Source organism: Mustelus asterias, chromosome 12 (assembly GCF_964213995.1).
Source record: "Mustelus asterias chromosome 12, sMusAst1.hap1.1, whole genome shotgun sequence".
Classification (NCBI taxonomy): Eukaryota; Metazoa; Chordata; class Chondrichthyes; order Carcharhiniformes; family Triakidae; genus Mustelus; species Mustelus asterias.
In genome coordinates, this window is record NC_135812.1 from 106,126,111 (window position 1) to 106,151,262 (window position 25,152).

A 25,152-nucleotide genomic window follows, 5' to 3' on the forward strand; every position below is an offset into this window, starting at 1 on the left:
GTATTGTACTGTAAAGAGAACAATTTAAACAGTCAGGGGAAAATTCAAAGGTAAATCAAATGCCTCCATCAACATCCTGATCTGACATCACAACTAACCTCCTCAACCACTTATTCTTACTACCATTTAGTACAAGGTTGTACTCAATAGATGTAGAATAACAATATAAATGCTTCAGTAATGGGACAGGCTAAACAGAACTTACTTACAGTGATGAACATATAGATAGTAGCCATTGACTTTTTTGGGATCTGATTGCTTTATTCACTCAGTTTGTAGGAATGCAGTGGTACTTCATCAAAGAGCTAATTTCCCAGTACTACATTTACAGCAGTATCTTGTAAGTTAATAGTATCTTACATCCTAGTTAATTTTGTCAAGTTTAGAACTTGCATAGTATTGTCATAGCTTTCAGGTCTTTTCTTGAGTTGTGATAATGGGCTTTGCAACTTGTTGTTCTATAAAATGAAAAGAAAATTGAATAATTAAATTTGATTAATTCTAAATATGTCCTTCAATTTCCGAATAAAGCACTTGATTAGGTAAAATACCACATTCATTACATGAACGTAACATAGTGTTAGCATATTTATACATTATAAGATTCTCAAACTAGCCAAAATCCTGGGTTCCTGGCAGCTCCACCAAAACTCTCTTGGTATCAATCCAGTGAGGATGGCTCAGAAAGCCCAAAAGGGCTCAGATTTTGGGCCTTTGAAAGTGTTGGGAGGAAAGGTTATACGTTGGGTGCAGGAGTTTATACTTTGAGACATCTTAAGCATTGAAAATTAGCATTGCTTAAACACTGTTGCCTCTAACGATTACAACTCATTCCCCTCTCCCTTCTCTAGGTCACTGCAGGCAAGAGATAGGGTTGAATCTAAATCAGTGGTGGGCAACCTGCAGCTCGGGGGCCATGTGCTGCCACCTGGGTTCTGTGTGCAGCCCATGAGACATTTCGTTGACTGGTGCACATGCGCAGGGTTGTCACATTCCGCTGATTTAAATCTACATTCCTTTTTTCCTTCCGATCTGACTGAAGTGATACATACATAAAGCAAGTGAAGTGAGATATATACTAATTGCACAAAACATGGCAGCTCAATGTTCCAGGGTACAGATGCTATAGGAAAGATAGAACAGGAGGTAAGAGAGGAGGGGGAGTTGCACTTTTCATTAGGGAAAACATCACAGCAGTACTGAGAGGGGATATCTCTGAGTGTTCACCCACTGAGTCTATAAGGGTAGAACTGAGAAATAAGAAGGGGGAAATCACTTTGATAGGGTTGTACTATAGGCCCCCAAATAGCAGGAAATTGAGGAGTAAATATGTAAGGAGATTACAGATAGCTCCAAGAAAAATAGGGAGGTAATAGTAGGGGATTTTAACTTTCCCAACATTGACTGGGACAGCCATAGTATTAGAGGCTTGGATGGAGAGAAATTTGTTGAGTGTATTCAGGAGGAATTTCTCATTCAGTATGTGGATGGCCCGACTAGAGAGGGGGCAAAACTCCTCTTGGGAAATAAGGAAGGGCAGGTGACAGAAGTGTTAGTGAGGGATCACTTTGGGACCAGTGATCATAATTCTATTAGTCTTAAGATAGCTATGGAGAATGATAGGTCTGGCCCAAAAGTTAAAATTCTAAATTGGGGCAAGACCATTTTTGATGGTGTCAGGCAGGAACTTTTAAAAGTTGACTGGGGAAGTCTGTTGGCAGGCAAAGGGATGTCTGGTAAGTGGGAGGCTTTCAAAAGTGTGTTAACCAGGGTAAGCACATTCCTCTTAGAGTGAAGGGCAGGGCTGGTAGAAGTAGGGAACCCTGGATGACTCGGGATATTGAGGCCCTGGTCAAGAAGAAGAAGGAGGCACATGACATGCATAGGCAGCTGGGATCAAGTGGATCCCTTGAAGAGTATAGAGGGTGTAGGAGTAGAGTTGAGAGAGAAATCAGGATGGCAAAAAAGGGACTTTTGCCCTTCTCTGCCAAAGCAAGAGCTTCTACAAATACATAAAGGGCAAAAGAGTAACTAGGGAGTGAGTAGGGCCTCTTATGGATCAACAAGGTCATCTATGTGCAGATCCACAAGAGATGGGAGAAATCCTAAATAAATATTTCTCTTCAGTATTTACTGTTGAGAAAGAGCCATTGAGTCCAATCTTCCATGGAGCTCCGAAAGCTTGTGTGGCTTTTGCTACCAAATAAACCTGTTGGACTTTAACCTGGTGTTGTTAAACTTCTTACTGTGTTTACCCCAGTCCAACGCCGGCATCTCCACATCAGGAGTAAGGTGAAGCAGGTTTGGAAGGAAAATGATCAAGAGAAGAAAAAAGCCCGCAGCAATATTTTCTAACAGTAATGTGTATCTGTGTATATTTCTGCACTGTTTGGCAGAACTTAAAATCATTAACCTTTTGACAGCTGGCTCGTAATGTTGAAAGCACAAGTTTCTTACAGGTCCTATCTGTGTATCTAAGCTTGCATATATCTTGGTGGGAAACAATACAAATTTGATTGTTGAGTCAGTTAAAATATATGAACTGAATTACAGCAACATCTTCAATTTAAAATGTAAGTTATTGCCTCTTTAAGAAGTTATTTTTGCGAAAACAATTACGTGGTTTGTCTTGTGAGAGCTAAGTTTCAGCCTTGAAGTCTGAGGGTAATCCAATTTGAACTTTTCAAAACACTAGTTACAGTACTAGGGTAAAAAGAACTATTGGGAAAGTCAAATCAAAGACACATTTTACGGTCTGATTTTTTTTCAAAGGAAGTTAAAGAACAAAGAACAGCACAGGAACAGGCCCTTCGCCCCCCCAACTCTGCACCAACCAGGCTGCTCGACTGAACTAAAACCCCGTACCCTTCCGGGGACCATATCCCTCTATTCCAATCCTATTCATGTACTTGTCCAAATGCCCCTTAAGAGTCACTATCATATCTGCTTCCACTACCTCCCCTGGCAGCGAGTTCCAGGCACCCATCACCCTTTATGCTAAAAACTTGCCTCGTACATCTCTTCTAAACCTTGCCCCTCACACCTTAAACCTATGCCCCCTAGTAATTGACACTTCCACCCTGGGAAAAAGCTTCTGACTAAATGACAAAACTCAGGAATTGAAAATTAGTTTAAGAGGATAAAGAAGGCTAAATGGAAGAGATATGGGAAAATGTTATCCTCTTTTCTACTGTAATATGTTGACTATTGTGTTTAACTGTGAAAGCTAACATTTTTTAGTTTTATTTTCAATGAGTAGAATTTTTCCATAAAATGGCAAAATGTCAATTTTGGTGTTAAAACTGGTGTGATTCCTGCTGGCCCAGGTGGCATTGGAGGCAGATTGCTGACTGTAATATCTTGTTGACCCCAATGACCTTGGCGTTTAACCTTTATCCGGCAGGGTCTGAGCAGTCTCTGGCTGAGAGGTTGTGCTCAGTGACATAGCTGGGCACTCCTTAGTCACTGTGGACTCAGAGTGGCACGGTGACTGGCAGAGAGGCGGAGGATCTGCCACTCTCATCCGGAGCGCTGTAAGAGGAACCCACAAAGACGACAGTTCGCTCATCTGTTGGTGTGAGGTATATCTTTACTTCCCTGCTCACCATTGGTGGATGGTCACCTAGCTGAGAGACTGGGTGCCACATCTATCTCCGACACTGGCATTGCCTGTGTGAGACTTGCAGCTCCAACTGCAACCATAGGAATCCCAGATTCTGTTCCTGGAGCTGCCTTTCCTTGACAGTCGCCATCTCAATGGATGAGGCCTCTGTGTTTGTTGGTTAGGATTGACACAGCACCAATGCTCAACATGGCACACAAGCCCTCAGGGATCCTGATCAGATCTCCCCGCGCACCCTGCTGCACATACAGCATCTGCCACCTGATAGACGAATCCAGAGGCTGATCATCTACCTCAGGCTTAGCATGATCCTGATTTTCAGCACTGACTGCCGGCACCCAGGGGGCTCTACACCTCCATCATGTGAGCATGATGTGTGTCACCACGATACACAGCTATTTGATCCAGCACTCTATTGCCCACTGACATGCCAGTGTCTACATTTCCGATTGGTGTGGAGAGAGGGTGTGACATGAGTGTTATCCGTATCTGCTCCAATGTTAATGGAGAGTCGTCAGGTTCCTGGTTAGCTCTGGAGAATGTTTTCCTCTCTCAGATGAGCCAATCAGTCAGTACTATTACTCATCACACAGTCGAGTTCATGTAGCTGGGTGCAAGTGATATCAATGGCATCATAGTGACTTAGAAATTGGTGAATTACTGGATACTGTTTCTCATAAGAGGGACGAGATGACCCTACATTCTTTTCACTGTCCACCTGTTCCACTTCTGCTCACTGGGCTCTTACCTTCTTCAGAGACTCCAATCTCTCCATGACCTGAGGATCATTCTTCTCATTTGCATTCCAGCTCTGTGGCTCCCAGCTCACGGCTCCCAGCTCATGGCTAGTGAGGATAGCTAAATTTGCCACCCCAACACCGGTGGCAGATCACTCAGCGTTGTTGTGGCTATATTTCTCCTGTAAGTGCAAAGATCTTCCAGCACTCAACCTTCTCCTTCCATCACATTGGGATACAAAGAGAAGTGGCTAGATGGGTGGAGAACTGGTTTGGCCATAGGAGACAGAGGGTAGCGGTCGAAGGGTCTTTTTCTGGCTGGAGGTCTGTGTCCAGTGGTGTTCCGCAGGGCTCTGTACTGGGACCTCTGCTATTTGTGATATATATAAATGATTTGGAAGAAGGTGTAACTGGTGTTATCAGCAAGTTTGCGGATGACACGAAGATGGCTGGACTTGCGGATAGGGATGAGCATTGTCGGGCAATACAGCAGGATATAGATAGGCTGGAAAATTGGGCGGAGAGGTGGCAGGTGGAATTTAATCCAGATAAATGCGAAGTGCTGCATTTTGGAAGAAATAATGTAGGGAGGAGTTATACAATAAATGGCAGAGCCATCAAGAGTATAGAAACACAGAGGGACCTAGGTGTGCAAGTCCACAATCCTTGAAGGTGGCAACACAGGTGGAGAAGGTGGTGAAGGAGGCATATGGTATGCTTGCCTTTATAGGACGGGGTATAGAGTATAAAAACTGGAGTCTGATGATGCAGCTGTATAGAACGCTGGTTAGGCCACATTTGGAGTACTGCGTCCAGTTCTGGTCGCCGCACTACCAGAAGGACGTGGAGGCGTTAGAGAGAGTGCAGAGAAGGTTTACCAGGATGTTGCCTGGTATGGAGGGTCTTAGCTATGAGGAGAGATTGGGTAAACTGGGGTTGTTCTCCCTGGAAAGACGGAGAATGAGGGGAGATCTAATAGAGGTGTACAAGATTATGAAGGGGATAGATAGGGTGAACGGTGGGAAGCTTTTTCCCAGATCAGAAGTGACATTCACGAGGGGTCACGGGCTCAAGGTGAGAGGGGCGAAGTATAACTCAGATATTAGAGGGATGTTTTTTACACAGAGGGTGGTGGGGGCCTGGAATGCACTGCCAAGTAGGGTGGTGGAGGCAGGCACGCTGACATCGTTTAAGACATACCTGGATAGTCACATGAGCAGCCTGGGAATGGAGGGATACAAACGATTGGTCTAGTTGGACCAAGGAGCGGCACATGCTTGGAGGGCTGAAGGGCCTGTTTCCTGTGTTGTACTGTTCTTTGTTCTTTTTATCACCATTCACCATACCATGCTATACTCCACCCCACCTCCCCACAATCCATTTGGACATTCCCAGCACCTTTCCACACCTGACCTTCTGATGTAGCCAGGGCTTCTGCTCTTCTCTCCAGACTTACACACACACACAGAGGTGTGTTCTGAGACTTCCTAATTCTTACACCCATGAGCGCAACTAAGAACGGGCTACTTCCAACTCAGGACTCACCCTTGCTGAGCGCAGAAGATCACTGAACCTTTTCCGACACTGTACCACTGCGCAGTGGACCAAAATTGTGCCTACTGATCACAGCTGCCATCTCAGCCCTGGCATTCTTGGTGAGGTGGGATGGCTTCCTCTTGCTACCTTTGGCATTGGGATGTCCCTGCTGGCAGTCACCGCTATCACAAGAGCACAGAGGCAGTCATCTGAGAATCAGAGGACTTGCTGCCCACCTGAGTGCCCTCCCACCTGGAGTGTCTGCTAGCTGCGGTTGACATGATGCAGCCCTCCCACTGCTTCCTCAGATGTTGACAGCAATCTCAGGCTGCCATCTTTAAATGTACCCTGGGAACCATTGGACTCAGTACCTGCCACGATCTCACCGCCACCGGCCTCAAAGACCCTATCCAGATGCATTTCACACTGGATGGCACTTGAATGAATCAATAATAATCAATTAGATAGAGAACATTCACACAAAATCTCAGCTAAAGGTCAGCAAAATCAAAAGTATTCAGCTTCTCATTAATGTCAACTAATCAATAAAATGAACTGAGGTAATACCACTTTCAGTACATTTATGAGAGAGATGTAATTGTCTTACTGTTTCTGGTATCAGCTGGGTTTGTTTATTTGTGAACATGAAGTTGTGAATCGTGTGTACTATTGGAGCAATTAGGGTAGGATCCAGATTTTCAGTTCCACCTGTATCAAAGACATCAGAGTTAGTAAGGCAATACTACAAAGGGTTCATTCTAATATTCCCAGGAAATGAAAGTTAAAACCTTAAGCTTTGCACCAAGGGTTAATCTTTACCATCTACACAAACTCAGTGACACAAACAGGACATCCGTTCCAACAAAAAATAGTGGCTCCAGGTCGCCTCCTTTTTGGTAGAAAAACAGCTGGAAATTTATGAAAATTAAGGGGTTAGGGGTTGTGGAGAGGCTGGGTGGTGGAAAATTTAAGGTTGTGAGGGATTGTCGGTGGTGTGGGGTGATCCAGGAAGCTATTACAACAATTTATTAGGACAGATAATGAGTATGGTTTAAAGAATCATGAGAAGCATTAAATGATTACATCAAAAAGAGACTAGGGAATCCATGTAATTACTAAAGGGACTTCTAGATGGATTTGAAAACTATATAATTGTATTAGGGGAAGTTAAGTAAAATTCCACAATCGGAGTAAACGACACCACTCAACTAACATGCTGGAACTAATTGCCACAGAGGGCTGTGGAGGCCAGGTCACTGAGTGTCTTTAAGACAGAGATAGATAGGTTCTTGATTGATAAGGGGATCAAAGGTTATGGGGAGAAGGCAGGAGAATGGGGATGAAAATCATATCAGCCATGATTGAATGGCGGAGCAGACTCGATGGCTGAATAGCCTAATTCTGCTCCTTTTTTATGGTCTTATGATATGGCAAAGACACACATGCACACATGGATGGTTATGTGGTTAAGCAACCGCTAATATCAGCAAATCTCAGATATCTTCAGGGCCCATATCAATAGCTTGAATGCTTGGTGACCTCTGTCCTGCCTCAAAGACCAGTTTTAGCAGACAAGGCTAGCAGAGCAAAGCTGAGCCTGGTAGCAACAAGGGGGCTTAGGAAGCACCTCTAAGAGATATGGAAGAGGGATAATTCTTGGGATAAAAGATACCCTGCCTCATGAAAATCTGCAAATTATTTAACGTAAGCCTAAAACAGGCAATGTTGGAATTGAAGCTATATACTTCATATGTGACACTTGATGTATAAATATCTCTTTTAGTTGGATAGTGTCCTGCTTCAGAGACACTCTGAAGTAGTGCTCTCCCAACACGTTGGCAAAATAAATGATCATTCTGCATTTGAGTCTCCTGAGATTATTTAATATAATAACCTGCTCCACAACAAAATTTTCAGTGGGTTTAATTTGATATTTCTGTGGAAGGAAGAGTAAACTTATAGTTAGATTCATGCTGGAAAAAGGTGTTTATATGTGTGAGGGTTGGCTCAGTTCCGATTTTGCTTTTAATGTGCTTAGAGGGTTGTGGCATGCAAAGCAAATAAATTGGCAGAAGAGTAAGATTGGGGGACTTTTTAAGGTAGAAAGGCTTTTTGTATTTAGTTTTAGTTGACTTTGTTTGCAGTTGTTTAGGAGGCTAGAGAGGGAACATTTCTCTCAGCTTTGCTGGAAGAGAACCATAACATAGAAAAATGGTTACGAAAAGCAGTGCTGAGGGCTAAAGTTCAGCTATCTGGGGGCTCCAAAGAAGTCCCCACTGGGCTGCATGGTGGCACAGTGGTTAGCACTGCTGCCTCACAGTGCCAGGGACCCAGGTTCAATTCCCGGCTTGGGTCACTGTCATGTGGAGTTTGCACATTCTCCTCATGTCTGCGTGGGTTTCCTCCGGGTGCGCTAGTTTCCTCCCACAGTCCAAAGATGGGCGGGTTAGGTTGATTGGCCTTGCTAAATTGACGCTAGTGTCAGGGAATTAGCAGGGTAAATACGTGGGATTATGGGAATAGGGTCTGGGTGGAATTGTGATTGGTGCAGACTCGATGGGCCGAATGGCTTCCTTCTGCACTGTAAGGATTCTATGGATCTATTCTAACTGAAGAGCAGTTTCCAGGAATCTGAAAAATTATATTAGAAATGAGAACTGTTCAGAAAAGACAGGTACAGCTGAGAGGAAGGCTGAGTTAATGAGAAGGCTGCAGTTTTCTTTATTCATTCGTGGGACATGGGCGTCGCTGGCTGGGCCAGCATTCATTGCCCATCCCTAGTTGCCCTTGAGAAGGTGGTGTGAGCTGCCTTCTTGAATCGCTGCAGTCCATGTGCTGTGGGTTGACCTACAATGCCCTTAGGGAGGGAATTCCAGGATTTTGACCCAGTGACTACGAAGTAACGACAATATTATCAAGTCAGGATGGTGAGTGACTTGGAGGGGAACTTGCAGGTGATGTATGTATCTGCTGCCTTTATCCTTCTTGATGAAAGTGGTCGTGTGTTTGGAAGGTGCTGTCAAAGGAGCTTTGATGAGTTTCTGCAGTGCATCTTGTAGATGGTACACACTGCTGCTACTGTGCGCCGATGGTGGAGGGAGTGGATGTGGTGCCAATCAAGTGGGCTACTTTGTCCTGGATGGTGTCAAGCTTCTTGCGTGTTGTTGGTGCTGCACCCATCCAGGCAAGTGGGGAGTATTCCATTGCACTCCTGATTTGTGCCTTGTAGATGGTGGAAGACTTTGGGGAGTCAGGAAGTGAGTTACTTGGCACAGTATTCCTAGCCTCTGACCTGCTCTGTAGCCAGTGTGTTTATGTGAGAGTGCAGTTGAGTTTCTGGTCAATGGTAATCCCAATGATGATGACAGTGGGAGATTCAATGATGGTAACGCCATTGAATGTTAAGGGGCGGTGGTTAGAGTGTCTCTTATTGGTTATGGTCATTGCCTGGCATTTGTGTGGTGCGAATGTTATTTGCCACTTGTCAGCCCAAGCCTGGATATTGTCCAGATATTGTTTCATTTGAACATAAAGAACAAAAGAACAAAGAACAGTACAGCACAGGAAACAGGCCCTTCGGCCCTCCAAGCCTGTGCCGCTCCTTGGTCCAACTAGACCAATCGTTTGTATCCCTCCATTCCCAGGCTGCTCATGTGACTATCCAGGTAAGTCTTAAACGATGTCAGCGTGCCTGCCTCCACCACCCTACTTGGCAGCGCATTCCAGGCCCCCACCACCCTCTGTGTAAAAAACGTCCCTCTGATGTCTGAGTTATACTTCGCCCCTCTCAGCTTGAGCCCATGACCCCTCGTGATCGTCACCTCCGACCTGGGAAAAAGCTTCCCACTGTTCACCCTATCTATACCCTTCATAATCTTGTATACCTCTATTAGATCTCCCCTCATTCTCCGTCTTTCCAAGGAGAACAACCCCAGTCTACCCAATCTCTCCTCATAGCTAAGACCCTCCATACCAGGCAACATCCTGGTAAACCTTCTCTGCACTCTCTCCAATGCCTCCACGTCCTTCTGGTAGTGCGGCGACCAGAACTGGACGCAGTACTCCAAATGTGGCCTAACCAGCGTTCTATACAGCTGCATCATCAGACTCCAGCTTTTATACTCTATACCCCGTCCTATAAAGGCAAGCATACCATATGCCTTCTTCACCACCTTCTCCACCTGTGTTGCCACCTTCAAGGATTTGTGGACTTGCACACCTAGGTCCCTCTGTATTTCTATACTCCTGATGACTCTGCCATTTATTGTATAACTCCTCCCTACATTATTTCTTCCAAAATGCATCACTTCGCATTTATCCGGATTAAATTCCATCTGCCACCTCTCCGCCCAATTTTCCAGCCTATCTATATCCTGCTGTATTGCCCGACAATGCTCTTCGCTATCCGCAATTCCAGCCATCTTCATGTCATCCGCAAACTTGCTGATTACACCAGTTACACCTTCTTCCAAATCATTTATATATATCACAAATAGCAGAGGTCCCAGTACAGAGCCCTGCGGAACACCACTGGTCACAGACCTCCAGCCGGAAAAAGGCCCTTCGACCACTACCCTCTGTCTTCTATGGCCAAGCCAGTTCTCCACCCATCTAGCCACTTCTCCTTGTATCCCATGAGCCTTAACCTTCTTAACCAACCTGCCATGTGGGACCTTGTCAAATGCCTGACTGAAATCCATATAGACGACATCCACGGCCCTTCCTTCATCAACCGTTTTTGTCACTTCCTCAAAAAACTCCACCAAATTTGTAAGGCACGACCTCCCTCTCACAAACATGGACTGCTTCAGTATCTGAGGAGTCGCAAATAGTGCTGAACATTGTGCAGTCAATGACAAACATCCCCACTTCTGATCTTATGATGGAGGGAAAGTCATTGATGAAGCAGCTGAAGATGGTTGGGCCTAGGACACTCCTCTGAGGAACTACTGCAGAGATGTCCTGGAGCTGAGATGACTGACCCCCCTCACACAACCATCTTCCTATGTGCCAGGTATGACTCCAACCAGCGGAGAGTTTGCCCCCGAAACCCATTGACTCCAGTTTTGCTAGGGCTCTTTGATGCCACACTCGGTCGAATGTAGCCTTGGTGTCAAGGGCTGTCACTCTCACCTCATCTCTGGAATTCAGCTCTTTTGTTCATGTTTGAACAAAGGTTGTAACAAGGTCAGGAGCTGAGTGACCCTGGCGATACCCAAAGTAGGTGTCACTGAGCAAGTTATTGCTGAGCAGGTGCTGTTTGATAGCACTGTTGATGACCCCTTCCATCACTTTATTGATGATCGAGAGTAGGTTGATTGAGCAGTAATTGGTCAGATTTGGATTTGTCCTGCTTTTTGTGTACAGTACATACCTGGGTAATTTTCCACATTGTTGGGTAGATGCCAGTGTTGTAACTGTATTGGAAGAGCTTGGCTAGGGGAGCGGCAAGTTCTGGAGTACAGGCCTTCAGTACTATTGCCGGAATGTTATCAGGGCCCATTGCCTTTGCAGTATCCAGTGCCTCCAACCATTTCTTGATATCACGTGGAGTGAATTGTACTGGCTACAGACTGGCAACTGTGATGCCGAGGACCACTGGAGGAGGCCAAGATGAATCACCCATTCGGCACTTCTGATCTTATGATGGAGGGAATGCTTATGATTGCTACGAATGCTTCAGCCTTATCTTTTACACTGATGTGTTGGGCTCCTCCATCATTGAGGATGGGGATGTTTGTGGGGTCTTCTCCTCCAGTGAGTTGTTTAATTGTCCACCACCATTCACGACTGAATGTGGCAGGACTGCAGAGCTCCGATCTGATCCATTGGTTATGGAATTGCATAGCTCTGTCTATCACTTGCTTTTTGGCATGCAAGTAGTCCTGTTTGGTACACTGACTTAAAGTGGGAAAGCAGACTTCAGAGGTAAATCCAAAATTTGATGCCATTTAAATACAGTCTGGAAATTAATACTTAAAGCAATTGTGAAGACCAAAGAAATCCTAAAAGGGAAGTATAAAAACTGCAAGCAAATCCTTGCTGCTTCTGCTATTTGGCATACAATTACTCCTTTATTCAAGCTTCACCAGGTTGGTGCCTCATTTTTAGCTATGCCTGATGCTGCTCCTGGAATGCTCACATGCAGTTCACGTTGACCTTAATTAGCATTTCTACCTGGATGCAAAGATCATGTGGTTCACATCACCATGAGGATGGGCTTTGGGAAGGGAAGATTCCATAACAAGCCATTGTAGTATCATGTTATAGTTTCCAAAGAGTTTACCGAACCTCACAGACACAGGTGCAGCCATCTGAGAAGTAGGGAGCAGGAGATAGAGCAGCTATGACAGCAACTGAAGCAGAGAAAATACTGACCCTACTGTTCAGCATGCTGAACACAGGTGGGGACTCGCACTTAAATCACAGAGGCCAGGTTCATCAGGATGGCCACACAACCACATTTCACTGCATCACGTAGATTCAGCTATAGCAGATACATCCCTTTGATACTCCCTCTCAATACCCAGATCATTCTTATCCTGCCTCATACTCCCTCGTAATACACAGAATATCCTCAGTCTGTTACAGGCATCATGCGCATGCTGCAGATGCTGTGACCATAGACCACTAGCTTACCGCAGCACTTCCTGTTCCATCACATCAACTGGCCCCATCTGCTTTCCTGCTTTCAGACACTCAAGGATTGTTGCCTGCTAAGGCACAGTAGCTCAACAGGGAAAGAGAGAGAGAGAGAAAGAGACAAAGAGGGAGAGAGAAAGAGACAAAGAGAGAGCGAGAGAGAGACAAAGAGAGGCAGAGCGTGAGGCAGAGCGCGGGGGAGAGCGCGAGGGAGAGCACGAGAGAGAGCGAGGGAGAGAGCGAGGGAGAGAGCGAGGGAGAGAGCGAGGGAGAGAGTGAGGGAGAGAGCGAGGGGAGCGAGAGAGGGGAGAGGGAGAGAGAGTGAGCATGCATAGGAGCCCTGATGAAGAGGCCCCATTACTTGATTGACACTCGCAGCTGCCAGCTCAGATACTGGCAGTGCATGTACCTTGAAGGCTACTATTGAGTCAGGATCAGTGCATGATGGGTCATTGGGCACAAGTGCTGCAGCCAAGCCAGTGGTAAGTGATGATCCATGTTCCAGCTCAGAGGGTAAAATCACAGACATGTTCTGCTGCACATGACTAAAATGAGGATCTCAGTAAGGTGGTGTAAGTGGAACCCCTAATGGGGTGGTAAGATTTTTAAACCCTTAGACATTAAAGCACTGACAGAACTAGCAGCATTCAATTAAATGACTTTTAAAATAAATGTATGAGTTAACAAGAAGCAATTTACACATGAGATGCAGTAATTGATTCAAACGAGTGATTACAATTGTAAAACACATACGCTGATATTTTGAATGTATTATTATTGATTTTAAGGAATATGGTTCACTTTGGCCAAAAGCAATTTACTGCTCGGCATCACGGTAAAAAGACATTAGGATGAAGCTATATTTTGAGAGAATAATGGAACCTTGAAAATATGCAAGTTTTATCAGTTAAAGTTTCGGTTGGAAAGAACATCAAGAACACTTAATCATATTTCATGAATAAGATTTATTCACTGTCCGGACAAGATGGACTCATTCCCAGACATGGTGTCACGAGTTAGTCTGGTTAGACAATGACCTTTAAGGGAACACGTGAAAACGTTTATTTGAACTTTGGGCTGAGTGCCTTAAGCTGCTAGTCAATCGGGGAATGGTGTCAGCCAAGATAGGAGTCAGCTTCCGGATTTCACAGACTAATAAAGTAACGTTATGCTGAGGAGTGGAATGCGATTGGCTAAAGTATTTGACAGGTATTATTGTTGATTTGTGTATCCTAAAGATGATTGATTTAAAGTTACTGAAAGGCGGGAATGATTGATAAGAAAAAACCATAATTGATCTATTTTTGATTGTATATGTTAAATTCATCGGAGAGATTTTGCAGCTCTATGTCAGAGCTACATAACCCTTTGATGAACTCCTGGCGGCTGCTGGTTTGAATAAAGTTAGGTCTTTATCCATTACACTCATGTAGGACATTTTGTATCATCTACTGCAAGAGCCACTGTGCTGTTGAAGAGGAGCTATCATTCACCAATGCTATATTGGAAATCCTTCAGAGATTCAATTGCATAACTGAACTACCAGTCATGTGGAATACACAAATGAGCTGGAGAAATTGGCATTCTGCAGAGAGGCAGAAATTCTCCAGTGTTCAAGGGTGCTGTGGAGGACATAGCAATGGACAAACCCAAAGAGAACACAGATGTTATTAACAATTCAGGAGAATTGTCTAACAAACAAAAAACAAGAACAGTGAAGAAATATTGGACATAGAAGTAGAGTTTGAGGCATCTACAGCAAAAAGGAATGTCTCAGCTCTCTGAACACAAGCAAATCATGAGAAGGGAGAGATCGTTATCAAATGTTGTTAGAAGGGATTGATGGATTCACCTTGGAAGAAACTCAAATGGATAAACTGAATGGATTGTAAAAGCAGATGCAATGGAATAAAGAATAACTCAGGTATAAGCAGAAGAAAGGTAAAATAATGCAGATGCTGCAATCTGAAACCAAAACAGAAAATGCTGGAAAATTTCAAAAGGACTGACAGCACCTGTGGAGAGAGAATAGAGCCCACGTTTTGAGTCAGGATGGCACTTCATCAGGAGCAGAAGATTGGTAAATTAAGCCCCCAGTTGAAGGAGATTTGCTAGAGAGAAGTGGACAAAGCAGCAGTTCAGGCAGAGAAGGAAACTAAGATTATATGCCAGAACAAGGTTGCTGAGGTGGTCACACTAATAGAAAAGCAATAGAACATATTACTTATCTCGCTTTAAAAGAAAATGCTGGAAAATCTCAGCAGTCTGGCAGCATCTGTGAGAGAAAAGAGCTGACGTTTCAAGTCCAGATAACCCTTTGTCAAAGGTGAGCTTATCTTGCCTTTATAATGTTACAAGTCAGGTCGGATACTTCAAGGCGTTCTGTGAAGCTTGCCTGATCTGTAACATTTTACGTTGAATTTGGCTAGGATGAGAATGAGAGGTTTCACTTCAGGTGTGATTCAACTGACCCACGAGGAGCTTTTATCAAAAACAACATTTAATTAAGAATATTGTTGACATGTATAGTAAGACAATGAGCAAGAACTTTTAACAATTACAAACAAGAAACACAACAAACACACTAATGTATAACTCTTTAAAAAATATCTCTAATGTGTTCCAACCAAAGCCAACATCCAATACACAAAACCCTCCAAATAAGCACAATATAGCATAGGTTAATGCCCAGTCGTTACAGGAATTCCGCCTCCTGGGTTGAATGCTGAAAATCTCTTGTGAAGAAACTCAGAAGAGGTTATAGTTGAATCGGTTTCCCTAAACACAGCTTCTTTAAGGCAGGATGGCAATAAGCCCCTCCTTCAGCTAACAGAACCAAACAAAGAGAAGAACAGGGAGAGAGAGAGACTGCTTCTTAGCTGCTAAAACTGCTTCCAACACGCTCCCCAAAAATGAAACTGAGACCTCAAAGGAAAAAAACCCTATCATCTGACTGCCACAAACGAAACTGAAAGCCCAAAGGACAAACCCCTATCACCTGACTGCTGCAGCTTAGCTCCAACTCCAATGACATCACTGAAACTGTAAGCTGCCTGATTTTTAAAAATCCCTCTCTTAAAGGTACACTCACATGAGAATATGCTTAGTGCGGTTCCAAGCTAGCACTCATAATTCACAGCCCACACACAATGACAGCTATTCAACCAAGATGGCGACCCCACCTGACATACTTCCCTCTTTCTTGCACATGGCACAGAACAACAGGAAGCAGCAATGAACCAGAGAACACCTGCTTATATTAACCCCCATGAAAACACAGCACACTGACCATCAGAAGCAGCATTACTGAGGCTGTGGTCACTGACAACATTGAAGCAATCAATGATCAGGTTATCACCATACTCCTCCAGCATTCGTCAATTGCTTTTAGATGAAAAGTTACAGAGGGTGTAACTACTTTCCTATTTCCTTTCTCATCTCTTCATACCTCAATTCAACCATTATCTCTTTTTCATTTCATAACCAAGAGCTGGAACTTGCCCAGTTAATGGAGACAAAAGAAGAAAGCAAAGGTAACAAGACACCATCATTCAACCCTGCAGCTTAGGCACTGACACTGCTCACATTATAGAGGCTAGGTTAGAGGAGAGACTTGCATGTGGCGAGACATTATTTAAAATGTGCAGAAGCCATGGGAGAGGGAAACGATAGCACAGGTGCCAGCTCACCTGAGGGAGAGGTTGTCCCCTAGTTCTTCTGCCGAGGACTCAGATGAGAACTTCAATGGGCCAGGCTACAGAAAGCAGCTGATGGATGTGCCAAATACTTGCTGGTCAAAAAGCATGCACTCAATGTCAAGAAGATAGAGGAGTCCAGTATCATTGTGGTACAGGGATTTATGCAGAGCTTGAAGCTCATCCTTGCTTACATCTCCATCACTACATCTGTTGAATCCACTGTGATGCAATGTCTGATGGCCAAAGTCACAGCTTACATTACAAATAACTTACATCAAGCATTGCAGTAGAAGATCAGGCTTCTTCTGCTGTGGGGACAGGAATACTGTGACTCTGAGAGAGGAAGTTAAATTCATGTTCCCAACGATATCATTCCGCTAATGCTGTTGCTTTGTCTGTGAGCCAGCCAACCCCAATAGTGCAAGCTGAGAAATATTGCCCCACATGCATTCACATCAAAATGCATCTGTCACATGTCTATTCATTTTGCTACATTAACATTTCTATACAAGATGCAATTTGCTGTGAAGTTACTTTATATTGATGCCATTTGGCCAGACCTGTATCCCGACTTGTCGCAATTTACATTTTAATTTTACTTACCGGTTAACATACTAACTATTAATCCAACTAAAACTGTGCTCAGACAAGCAACTGGGCTGTAATAGAGATATGATAAGGAGTAGAAATTTTCTGCAATGCTGGGCCTGAAAGATATAAAAAAAATAATCTGAACTTCAGAATAAATAGCACCACATGCAAAGTTACTTTAGGTATGATCTTTTAATTAAACAACTTGATTTTATTTTGTATATTGTGCAAAACTGTCATTATCAACTCAAAATCGATGTCAGCATTCCGCATTAAAGTCCTAATTTTAACTGGCAGTAGAATTTGGACAGGGCAAAGCAAAGCCCCACTCATTTCCCCCCACCACCCCACCTCCAACTGAGAAATGTGAAGCCTGCATGATTTTAAAACACTTAAAAGCCCTGGATCCTCTTCCTGCTGACTTCATCTAGTAGAAAATCCATTAAATCTTCAACTGTTCGGGCCACTAGATCACATCAGCAAACTCTGATCTGCATATTTTAAGAATATCCTCACTGGCTTCAGGCAGGTGTGCTTCTGTCACCGACTCAGAATTGCAGGTTAAAATTGAAAACAATTAGAATCAAGCAGGACATCGACAGGCAAGTTACCCAGCCAATTTTAACCCAGTTTCCACAGAGTGTGTAAAGTTAAAAATCATGGCCACTGTACTTCTCACGACTTCAAATCTGCTTTCAAATTGAATCATTACTTTAATAATCTGAATGTCCACAAGTTGATACCATTAACATTATTTTCAATCCATGCTGACATGTTAATCTCCCCTTCTTTAATCACAGTCTTCAACCGTGAACTGAAATGTGTAATCCTTTATCATTCAGAAACAGGCATCAGAACCGGCATTAACTAAATCAAAACAGAAAATGCTGGAAATACTCAGCAGATCAGAGTTAAAAAGAGAGTTAAAGGGGGCGATTTTACCATCACGTTGCGCCTGTTTTCAGGCATATGCTAAGGCATAGATAGGGTGAACGGTGGGAAGCTTTTTCCCGGGTCGGTGGTGACGTTCACGAGGGGTCATAGGTTCAAGGTGAAGGGGGGGAGGTTTAACACAGATATCAGAAGGACATATTTTACACAGAGGGTGGTGGGGGCCTGGAATGTGTTGCCGGGCAAGGTGGTGGAGGCGGACACACTGGGAACGTTTAAGACTTATCTAGACAGCTATATGAACGGAGTGGGAATGGAGGGATACAAAAGAGTGGTCTAGTTTGGACCAGGGAGCGGCGCGGGCTAATTGTTCTTTGTTTCTCGTTTCAAGGCTTCATTCTATGATCATCTTGCTGGTGCCAGTACAGAGCGAGACTGCGGATAGTTGGGAACCTGTCTCGGGGGCAGGGAATTCAGATGGTGTTCGTAAAGCAGAAGTGGAAATGAATAGGGTTGGGAAGCATTTTCTGATCAGGGCCAGTGTGATCTCCTGGACTCGTTTCGATCGCCACAGGGGGTCGGAGAGGAATTTCCCAGATTTTTTTTTCCCCATATTGGCCCTGGGGTTTTCACTCTGGGTTTTCGCCTCTCCCTGGAGATCACATGGTCTGGAATGGGGGGGTGGGGGTGAGTTAATAGGTTGTGATGAACAAAGCATCGTAGCTGTGAGGGACAGCTCGGTGGATAGGATATTAGGATGTAGATAGGCTGGAAAATTGGGCGGGGATCCTGGATTCAGGATTCAATCCTGGACCGGGGAGCGGCGCGGGCTTGGAGGGCCGAAGGGCCTGTTCCTGTGCTGTATTGTTCTTTGTTCTTGTTCAAAGTGGGGCGTAAAGCGATTAGCACCGGTTTTCGCGACCGGCGCCATTTTACGAGCACCGGATTACCAGCTTGGTCAGCCACTCACCGGAAATGGGCGCGAGGCAGGTTAATGTATTTAAATCTATTTAAAGAAGTATTTACATGTCATTAGTGAGCCCGGCGCTCAATCGTCTGGGTTTGCCTGCGTTTATGACCTCGCAGGGAAAGGGTCGCGCCAGCGAGGAATAGACATGGTCCCCATGAACGGGGAGCAGTTGACTTGGCCTCACCAGTGGAACTGGAGGGCATTGAGGCCCCCCGGGGAAAGCGAGAGCGGTGGGGAGGGCGGGGGGTGGGGGGGTGGGCCTTGAACAGTGCCAGACTGGCAGTGCCACCCTGGCACCTTGACAATGCCAGCCTGGCACCTGGGCAATGCGCACTGGGCAGTGGCGGGGTGGGGCTACTGTGGGGAGGGGGCCTGCTGCCACTCTGCAGTGATCGGTGGGGGGACAGCAGCGATCGATGAGCGGGGAGTCTATGATCGGTCTGGGCAGCCCTCTCTTTGTCTGTTAGACCCTTGCTACTGCTAATGTGCATGTGCAGCATCAGAGATCTGCACATGCGCACTACCTCCCTTTGCAGGCTTTCGGGCATGTTAAGCTCCACCCACAGGCTTGTGCGGGGAACAGGCTTGCTCATAATTTTGCAGCGTGCATATGGAGAGGCCTAAAAACACGCCCAAAAGACGGATCTGAAACTCTCCCAGTTTCAAGTCTGCCCAGCACTTAGACAAAAAATGGTAAAGTAGTGCTCAAAGTATAAGGTCTGTGGCCTTTCATCAGTAACATTTCCAGCACCCATGGTATTTTGCTTTTGTACTAATTAAATGTACACTGTAGGTATCAATAGAAAACAAAAAAATTTTTTAAAGAGACAAAAATGCTTCGTGCAGACAGAATATTTTGAAATCTGCTCTAAATAGATCTAAAAACTGACCACATCTGTTGACAATTACAACTTATATTTATATAGTGCCTTTAACAAATTGAAACATTCTTTGGTACTACACATGAGTATTATAAAGCAAGGTAGTTGTTATAAGGTCAGATAACTAAAACCTTGGTTAAAGAGGTAAATTTTAAGTAAAGTCTTAAAGGAAAAATGTTTGGTGGAGAAACAGAGAGATGTTTGGAGAGATGGCATAGTGGCTAGCACTGCTGCCTCACAGCATCAGGGACCTGAGTTTGATTCCCAGCTTAGGTTACTGTCTGTGTGGAGTTTGCACATTCTCCCTGTGTCTGCATGGGTTTCCTCTCACAGTCCAAAGATGTGCAGGTTAGGTGAATTGGCCATGCCAAATTCTCCCTCAGTGTATCCAAACAGGCGCCGGAGTGTGGCGACTAGGGGATTTTCATAGTACTTCATTGCAGTGTTAATGTAAGCCTACTTGTGACTAATAAACAAACTTTTATTCTATAACTTGGAACCCAGGCAATGAAAGCACAGCCACCAATCGTGAAGCAATTAAAATTGGGGGTGCACAACAGTCCAGAAATAGAAGAATGTAGCTATCTTGGAGAATTGTGGGGTTACAAGAGGTTGCAGAAACAGGGAGGGGCAAGGTCATGGGAAACAAAGATGAGAATTTTAAAATCAAAACTTTGCTTGACTGGAAGCCAATGTAGATCAGTGAGCCAGGAGTGGTAGGGGATAGGACAAAAATCATGACTGATCATCCAGCTCAGTAACCTGCTCCCACTTTCCCCCCGATATCCTTCGATCCCTTTAGCCCCAAGAGCTATACATAACCCCTTCTTGAAAACATACAATGTTTTGGCCTCAACTGGTTATCTGTGTGAATTCCAATGGCCCACCACTCTATGGCTGAAGAAAATTCTCCTCATCTCAGTCCTTAGACTGTGACTCCTGGTTCTGGACTTCCCCAGCACTGGGACCATCCTTCCTGCTTTTACCCTATCTAATCCTGTTAGCATTTTATAGGTTTCTCGGAGATCCCCCCCATTTTTCTAAACTCCAGCAAACGACTCAATCTCTCCTCATATATTCCTGCCATCCCAGGAATCAGCCTCACAGCATCAGGGACCTGAAGCACTCACTCTATAGCAAGAACAGCCTTCTTTAGATAAGGAGATAAATATTGCACACAATATCCAGGTGTGGCCTCACCAAGGCCTGTTTAATAACAGCAAGACATCCCTGCTCCTGTACTCAAAACTTTGTTGCTATGGGGGCCAACATACCATTTACCTTCTTTACTGCCTCCTGCACCTGCATTCTTACGTTCAGCGACTAGTGTACAAGGACACCCAGGTTTTGTTGCACATTCCCCTCAATCTGCAGCCTATCAGATAATAAACAGCCTTCCTGTTTTTTCTACAAAGTGGATAACCTCACATTTATCCAAGTTATACTGCATCTGCCATGAGTTTGTCCACTCACTGAACTTGTCCATCACACTGAAGCAATTTGCATCCTCCCCATAGCTCACCCTCCCACACAACTTTATGTTATCTACAAATTTGGAGATATTACAAATCTCCAATCGCTCATCTAAATCGCTCATGTACATTTTGAATAGTTGGGGTCCTCGTGTCCCACTGGCAGTGCCGGATTTAGGCATAAGCTAAACAAGCTACAGCTCAGGGCCTCACAATCCGCAGGGGCCTCACAAAATTTCAGAAGGTTTACAATGAAGAGAACATTTAAGAGCAGATATCAGAAAAGAAAAAGAAAGCAGCAGCTTGAAGAGCAACTCAAAAAATTACCAAAATTACCAAAATCTATGAGAGAGATCAAGCCAGCCCAATGATAAATATGTAATCAGTAAATGCATTCATTTGAAAATAATTTGTATTTTTCACTTTAAATACCTTGCTATTAAATAATTAAAAGGCATAATTATGTTTTCAATTTTTTTGTGCGACCCAAGGTCCTGTTTTGGTACGCACCTTTGTGAGACCTTTTGGTGTAACGTTTTAACAAGGGGCCTCCAAGCTTTATATAGCTTAGGGCCTCACCAAGTCTAAATCCGGCACTGCCCACTAGTCACTGCTTGCCTTTTGGAAAAAGACCCTGTTTATTCCTACCCTTTGTTTCCTGTCTGCCAATCAGTTTTCCATCCATCTCAATACACTATCCCCAATCCCAAGCATTTACTTTTACATGCTAATCTCTTATGTGGGACTTTGTCAAAAGCTTTCTGAAAGTCCAAATACACCACATCCACTGGTTCCCCCTCATCAACTTTAGTAATTACATTCTCAAAGAATTCAATGGATTTGTCAAGCATGATTTTCCATTCGTAAATCCATGCTGACTCTGTCCAATCCTCTGTTTTCCAAGAGCTCTATTAAATCTTTTAAATATTTTCCCCACTGATGACATCGGGCTGACTGGTCTATAATTCCCTGTTTCCGCTCCACCTCCTTTTTTAAATAGTGGGGTCACATTAGCTATCCTCCAATCTGTAGGAACTGTTCCAGAGTCTATAGAATCTTGGTGGATGACCTCCTTTAATTCTTACAGACCTGTTACTGCACAGTTTTAAAAAAGAAACAACAGTTTTTGAAAACAAAGCCGGAATTAACCAGTTCAATTCTCCCGACCCCTCATTTCTTGGCAAAGGAGATTTTCATTGCATTTGACTGTTATTTTTAGGAAGTACTCTGGGATGTAGATTATCAGGCCGTGGGAATTTATCAACCTTTAATCCCATCAAATTCCCAAACACCATTTCCCTACTGATACTGGGGATGATTAACCAGCCGGGTTACACCCGCCACAAATTCTGCTTTTTCGGGAAAATTTGGCAAGAGGCCTAAAATAAGATTTGCGCCAGGTGCAAAATAGCTTGTGATCCTCCAATGCTCTTCCTGCTGGCATGAATCAGATCTTGCCCAGTAAGGGCAAACAGCTGATTAGCATGCATTAGAATGCATTGCAAGATCATAGGTTTAAAGTCAGATCTTCCGCTTCATGCAATTCTCCCACCCACCAGTGGGATGTCACATGGGCACCAATTACGACTGGTCCTTAAAAGGGACCAGGAGCCATGGACTGCAAGAGGGAAGGAGGAGGTGAGTAATTTCTCCACTTACCTCCTGAGTGCACAAGAGCAGAGCAGCCACTGGCAACATACCGAGGGCAGTAGTTTGATCTGATTTATTATTGTCACATGTATTAGTATAGAGTGAAAAGTATTGTTTCTTGCGCGCTATACAGACAAAGCATACCGTTCATAGAGAAGGAAACGAGAGAGTGCAGAATATAGTATTACAGTCATAGCTAGGGTAGAGAGAAAGGTAATGCAAGGTAGGTCCATTCAAAAGTCTGACAGCAGCAGGGAAGAAGCTGTTCTTGAGTCGGTTGGTACGTGACCTCAGACTTCTGTATCTTTTTCCCGACAGAAGATGGAAGAGAGAATGTCCGGGGTGGGTGGGGTCCTTAATTATGCTGGCTGCTTTGCCAAGACAGTGTCAATGGATGGGAGGCGGGTTTGAGTGATGGACTGGGCTTCGTTCATGACCCTTTGTAGTTTCTTGCAGTCTTGGGCAGAGCAGGAGCCATACCGAGCTGTGATGCAGCCAGAAAGAATGCTTTCTATTGTGCATCTGTAAAAGTTGGAGTCATAGCGGACATGTCAAATTTCCTTAGTCTTCTGAGAAAGTAGAGGCGTTGGTGGGCTTTCTTAACTATAGCATCGGCATGGAAGGACCAGGACAGGTTGTTGGTGATCTGGACACCTAAAAACTTGAAGTTTTTGACCATTTCTACTTCATCCCCATTGATGTAGACAGGGGCATGTCCTCCACTTCCTGAAGTCGATGACAATCTCCTTCGTTTTGTTGACATTGAGAGAGAGATTATTGTCGTCGCACCAGTTCACCAGATTCTCTATCTCATTCCTGTACTCTATCTCGTCATTGTTTGAGATCCGACCCACTACGGTGGTGTCATCAGCAAACTTGAAAATCAAGTTGGAGGGAATTTGGCCACACAGTCATAGGTGTATAAGGAGTATAGTAGGGGGCTGAGGATACAACCCTGTGGGCACTGGTGTTGAGGATGATCATGGAGGAGGTGTTGTTGCCTATTCTTACTGATTACGGTCTATGGGTTAGAAAATTCAGGATCCAGTCACAGAGGAAGGAACTGAGCCCCAGGCCATGGAATTTGGAGATGAGTTTCATAGGAGTAATGGTGTTGAAGGCTGAGCTGTAGTCAATAAGTTAGGAGTCTGACATAGGTATCTTTGTTCCTCAAGGGAGCTGGGGGTTGGGGGCTCTGGCTGGAGTGGAGGGTTCAGGTCGGGGTTTCCCCAGAAGGCGGGTGTTTCTGTGCAGCCTCAAGTCTGCTTTCTTTCAGGTTTAACAACCTGTTATAACCCACAACACAGCTACAGCCTGTCTGCCCTAAAGTCCTCCCAAAGGACTGAGCTATTCTGCAGTTTGTCTCTCTGAGAAGCATTTCAAACCTTCTGAAGTTTCAAAAAGCAGTGTTGAATCACTGTTACAATCTGCTTGCATTAGATCCTTTGTCGACGTTTAAGGTCAATTTCACCCACTTGAAATTTCAAAAGGCAGGTAGGTTTCACTTCGCCGCCAGCATGAAAAATATTTGCCTTTTTTCAATTTCACTCCCAATTAACTTTTACGAGCGTCAGTGATTTAGGCAGCTGTTGCCAGCTTCAAAGGACCTATTGAGTTTGAATGTGTTTCATGCCCCTTTAACTCTTAAGAGATTCCTCGAATGCACACCTGAGGCCTGGTTCAACTCAGTATTGTTTCAATGGGGTTTTTTTCAGTCTCGATTAGGGCAGAACTCTGTGGCTTGCTTGGGAGGTTTTTTTTCCCTTTCAAACAAGATTATGAGAGGCTTGGATAGAGTGGATATTCAGAATTTTTTTTTCCAGGGTCGAAGGGTCAATTACTCGGGGGCATAGGTTGAAAGTGAGAGGGGGAAAGTTTAAAAGAGATGTAAGGGGCAAGTTTTTCACACAGAGGGTGGTGAATGCCTGGAACACGCTGCCAGAGGAGGCAGTGGAAGCAGATTCTATAACAATGTTCAAGAGGCACCTGGATAGATACATGAATAGGCGGGAAATAGAGGGATATGGACCATGTAGAGGCAAGAAAATATTAGATTAGAGAGGCATCTGTGTCGGCACAGACTTGGTGGGCCGAAGGGCCTGTTCCTGTGCTGTACTGTTCTTTGTTCAGACAGCTAGGTCCACTCAGACATTAGTACATTGGTTTCTGAATGGTGACCTTCTCACTGCCAATGTTGAATTGTCAGACTGAGTACAGAGCTGAGCAGAATCCCCCAGATTACACCTGCCAATGGCCTGGAGGATCAGGGCTCCTGATATGGGCGGAAGGGATGTTTACACTGCACTCAGCCATCCTAAGGGGCAGGCTGCATGTCACCCAGAGAGAGAAGGCGGGACATTAAGGTTTAGGATGGGGTGGGGGGGGAGATGGTGGGAGAACATGGCTACCACCATAGGGTTTTCAGTCATGCCTGGGTGTCTTAAGTGTAAAAGCATGACAGC

At 44.5% G+C, this 25,152-nt stretch overlaps 1 protein-coding gene across 1 annotated transcript in view; it reads right to left on the bottom strand.

Moving 5' to 3' along the window:
• Positions 1-246: 246 nt before the first annotated feature.
• LOC144501796 (sodium-coupled monocarboxylate transporter 1-like) overlaps positions 247-25,152 on the bottom strand; it is an 89,660-nt gene continuing 64,754 nt past the window's right edge. The window contains exons 15-17 of the mRNA XM_078225815.1: positions 16,839-16,942; positions 6,503-6,603; positions 247-458 (exon numbers count right to left, since the gene is read on the bottom strand). Of these exons, the coding sequence (XP_078081941.1) occupies positions 357-458; positions 6,503-6,603; positions 16,839-16,942 (307 nt within the window). The 3' untranslated portion in view covers positions 247-356. The remainder of the gene's footprint in view (positions 459-6,502; positions 6,604-16,838; positions 16,943-25,152) is intronic.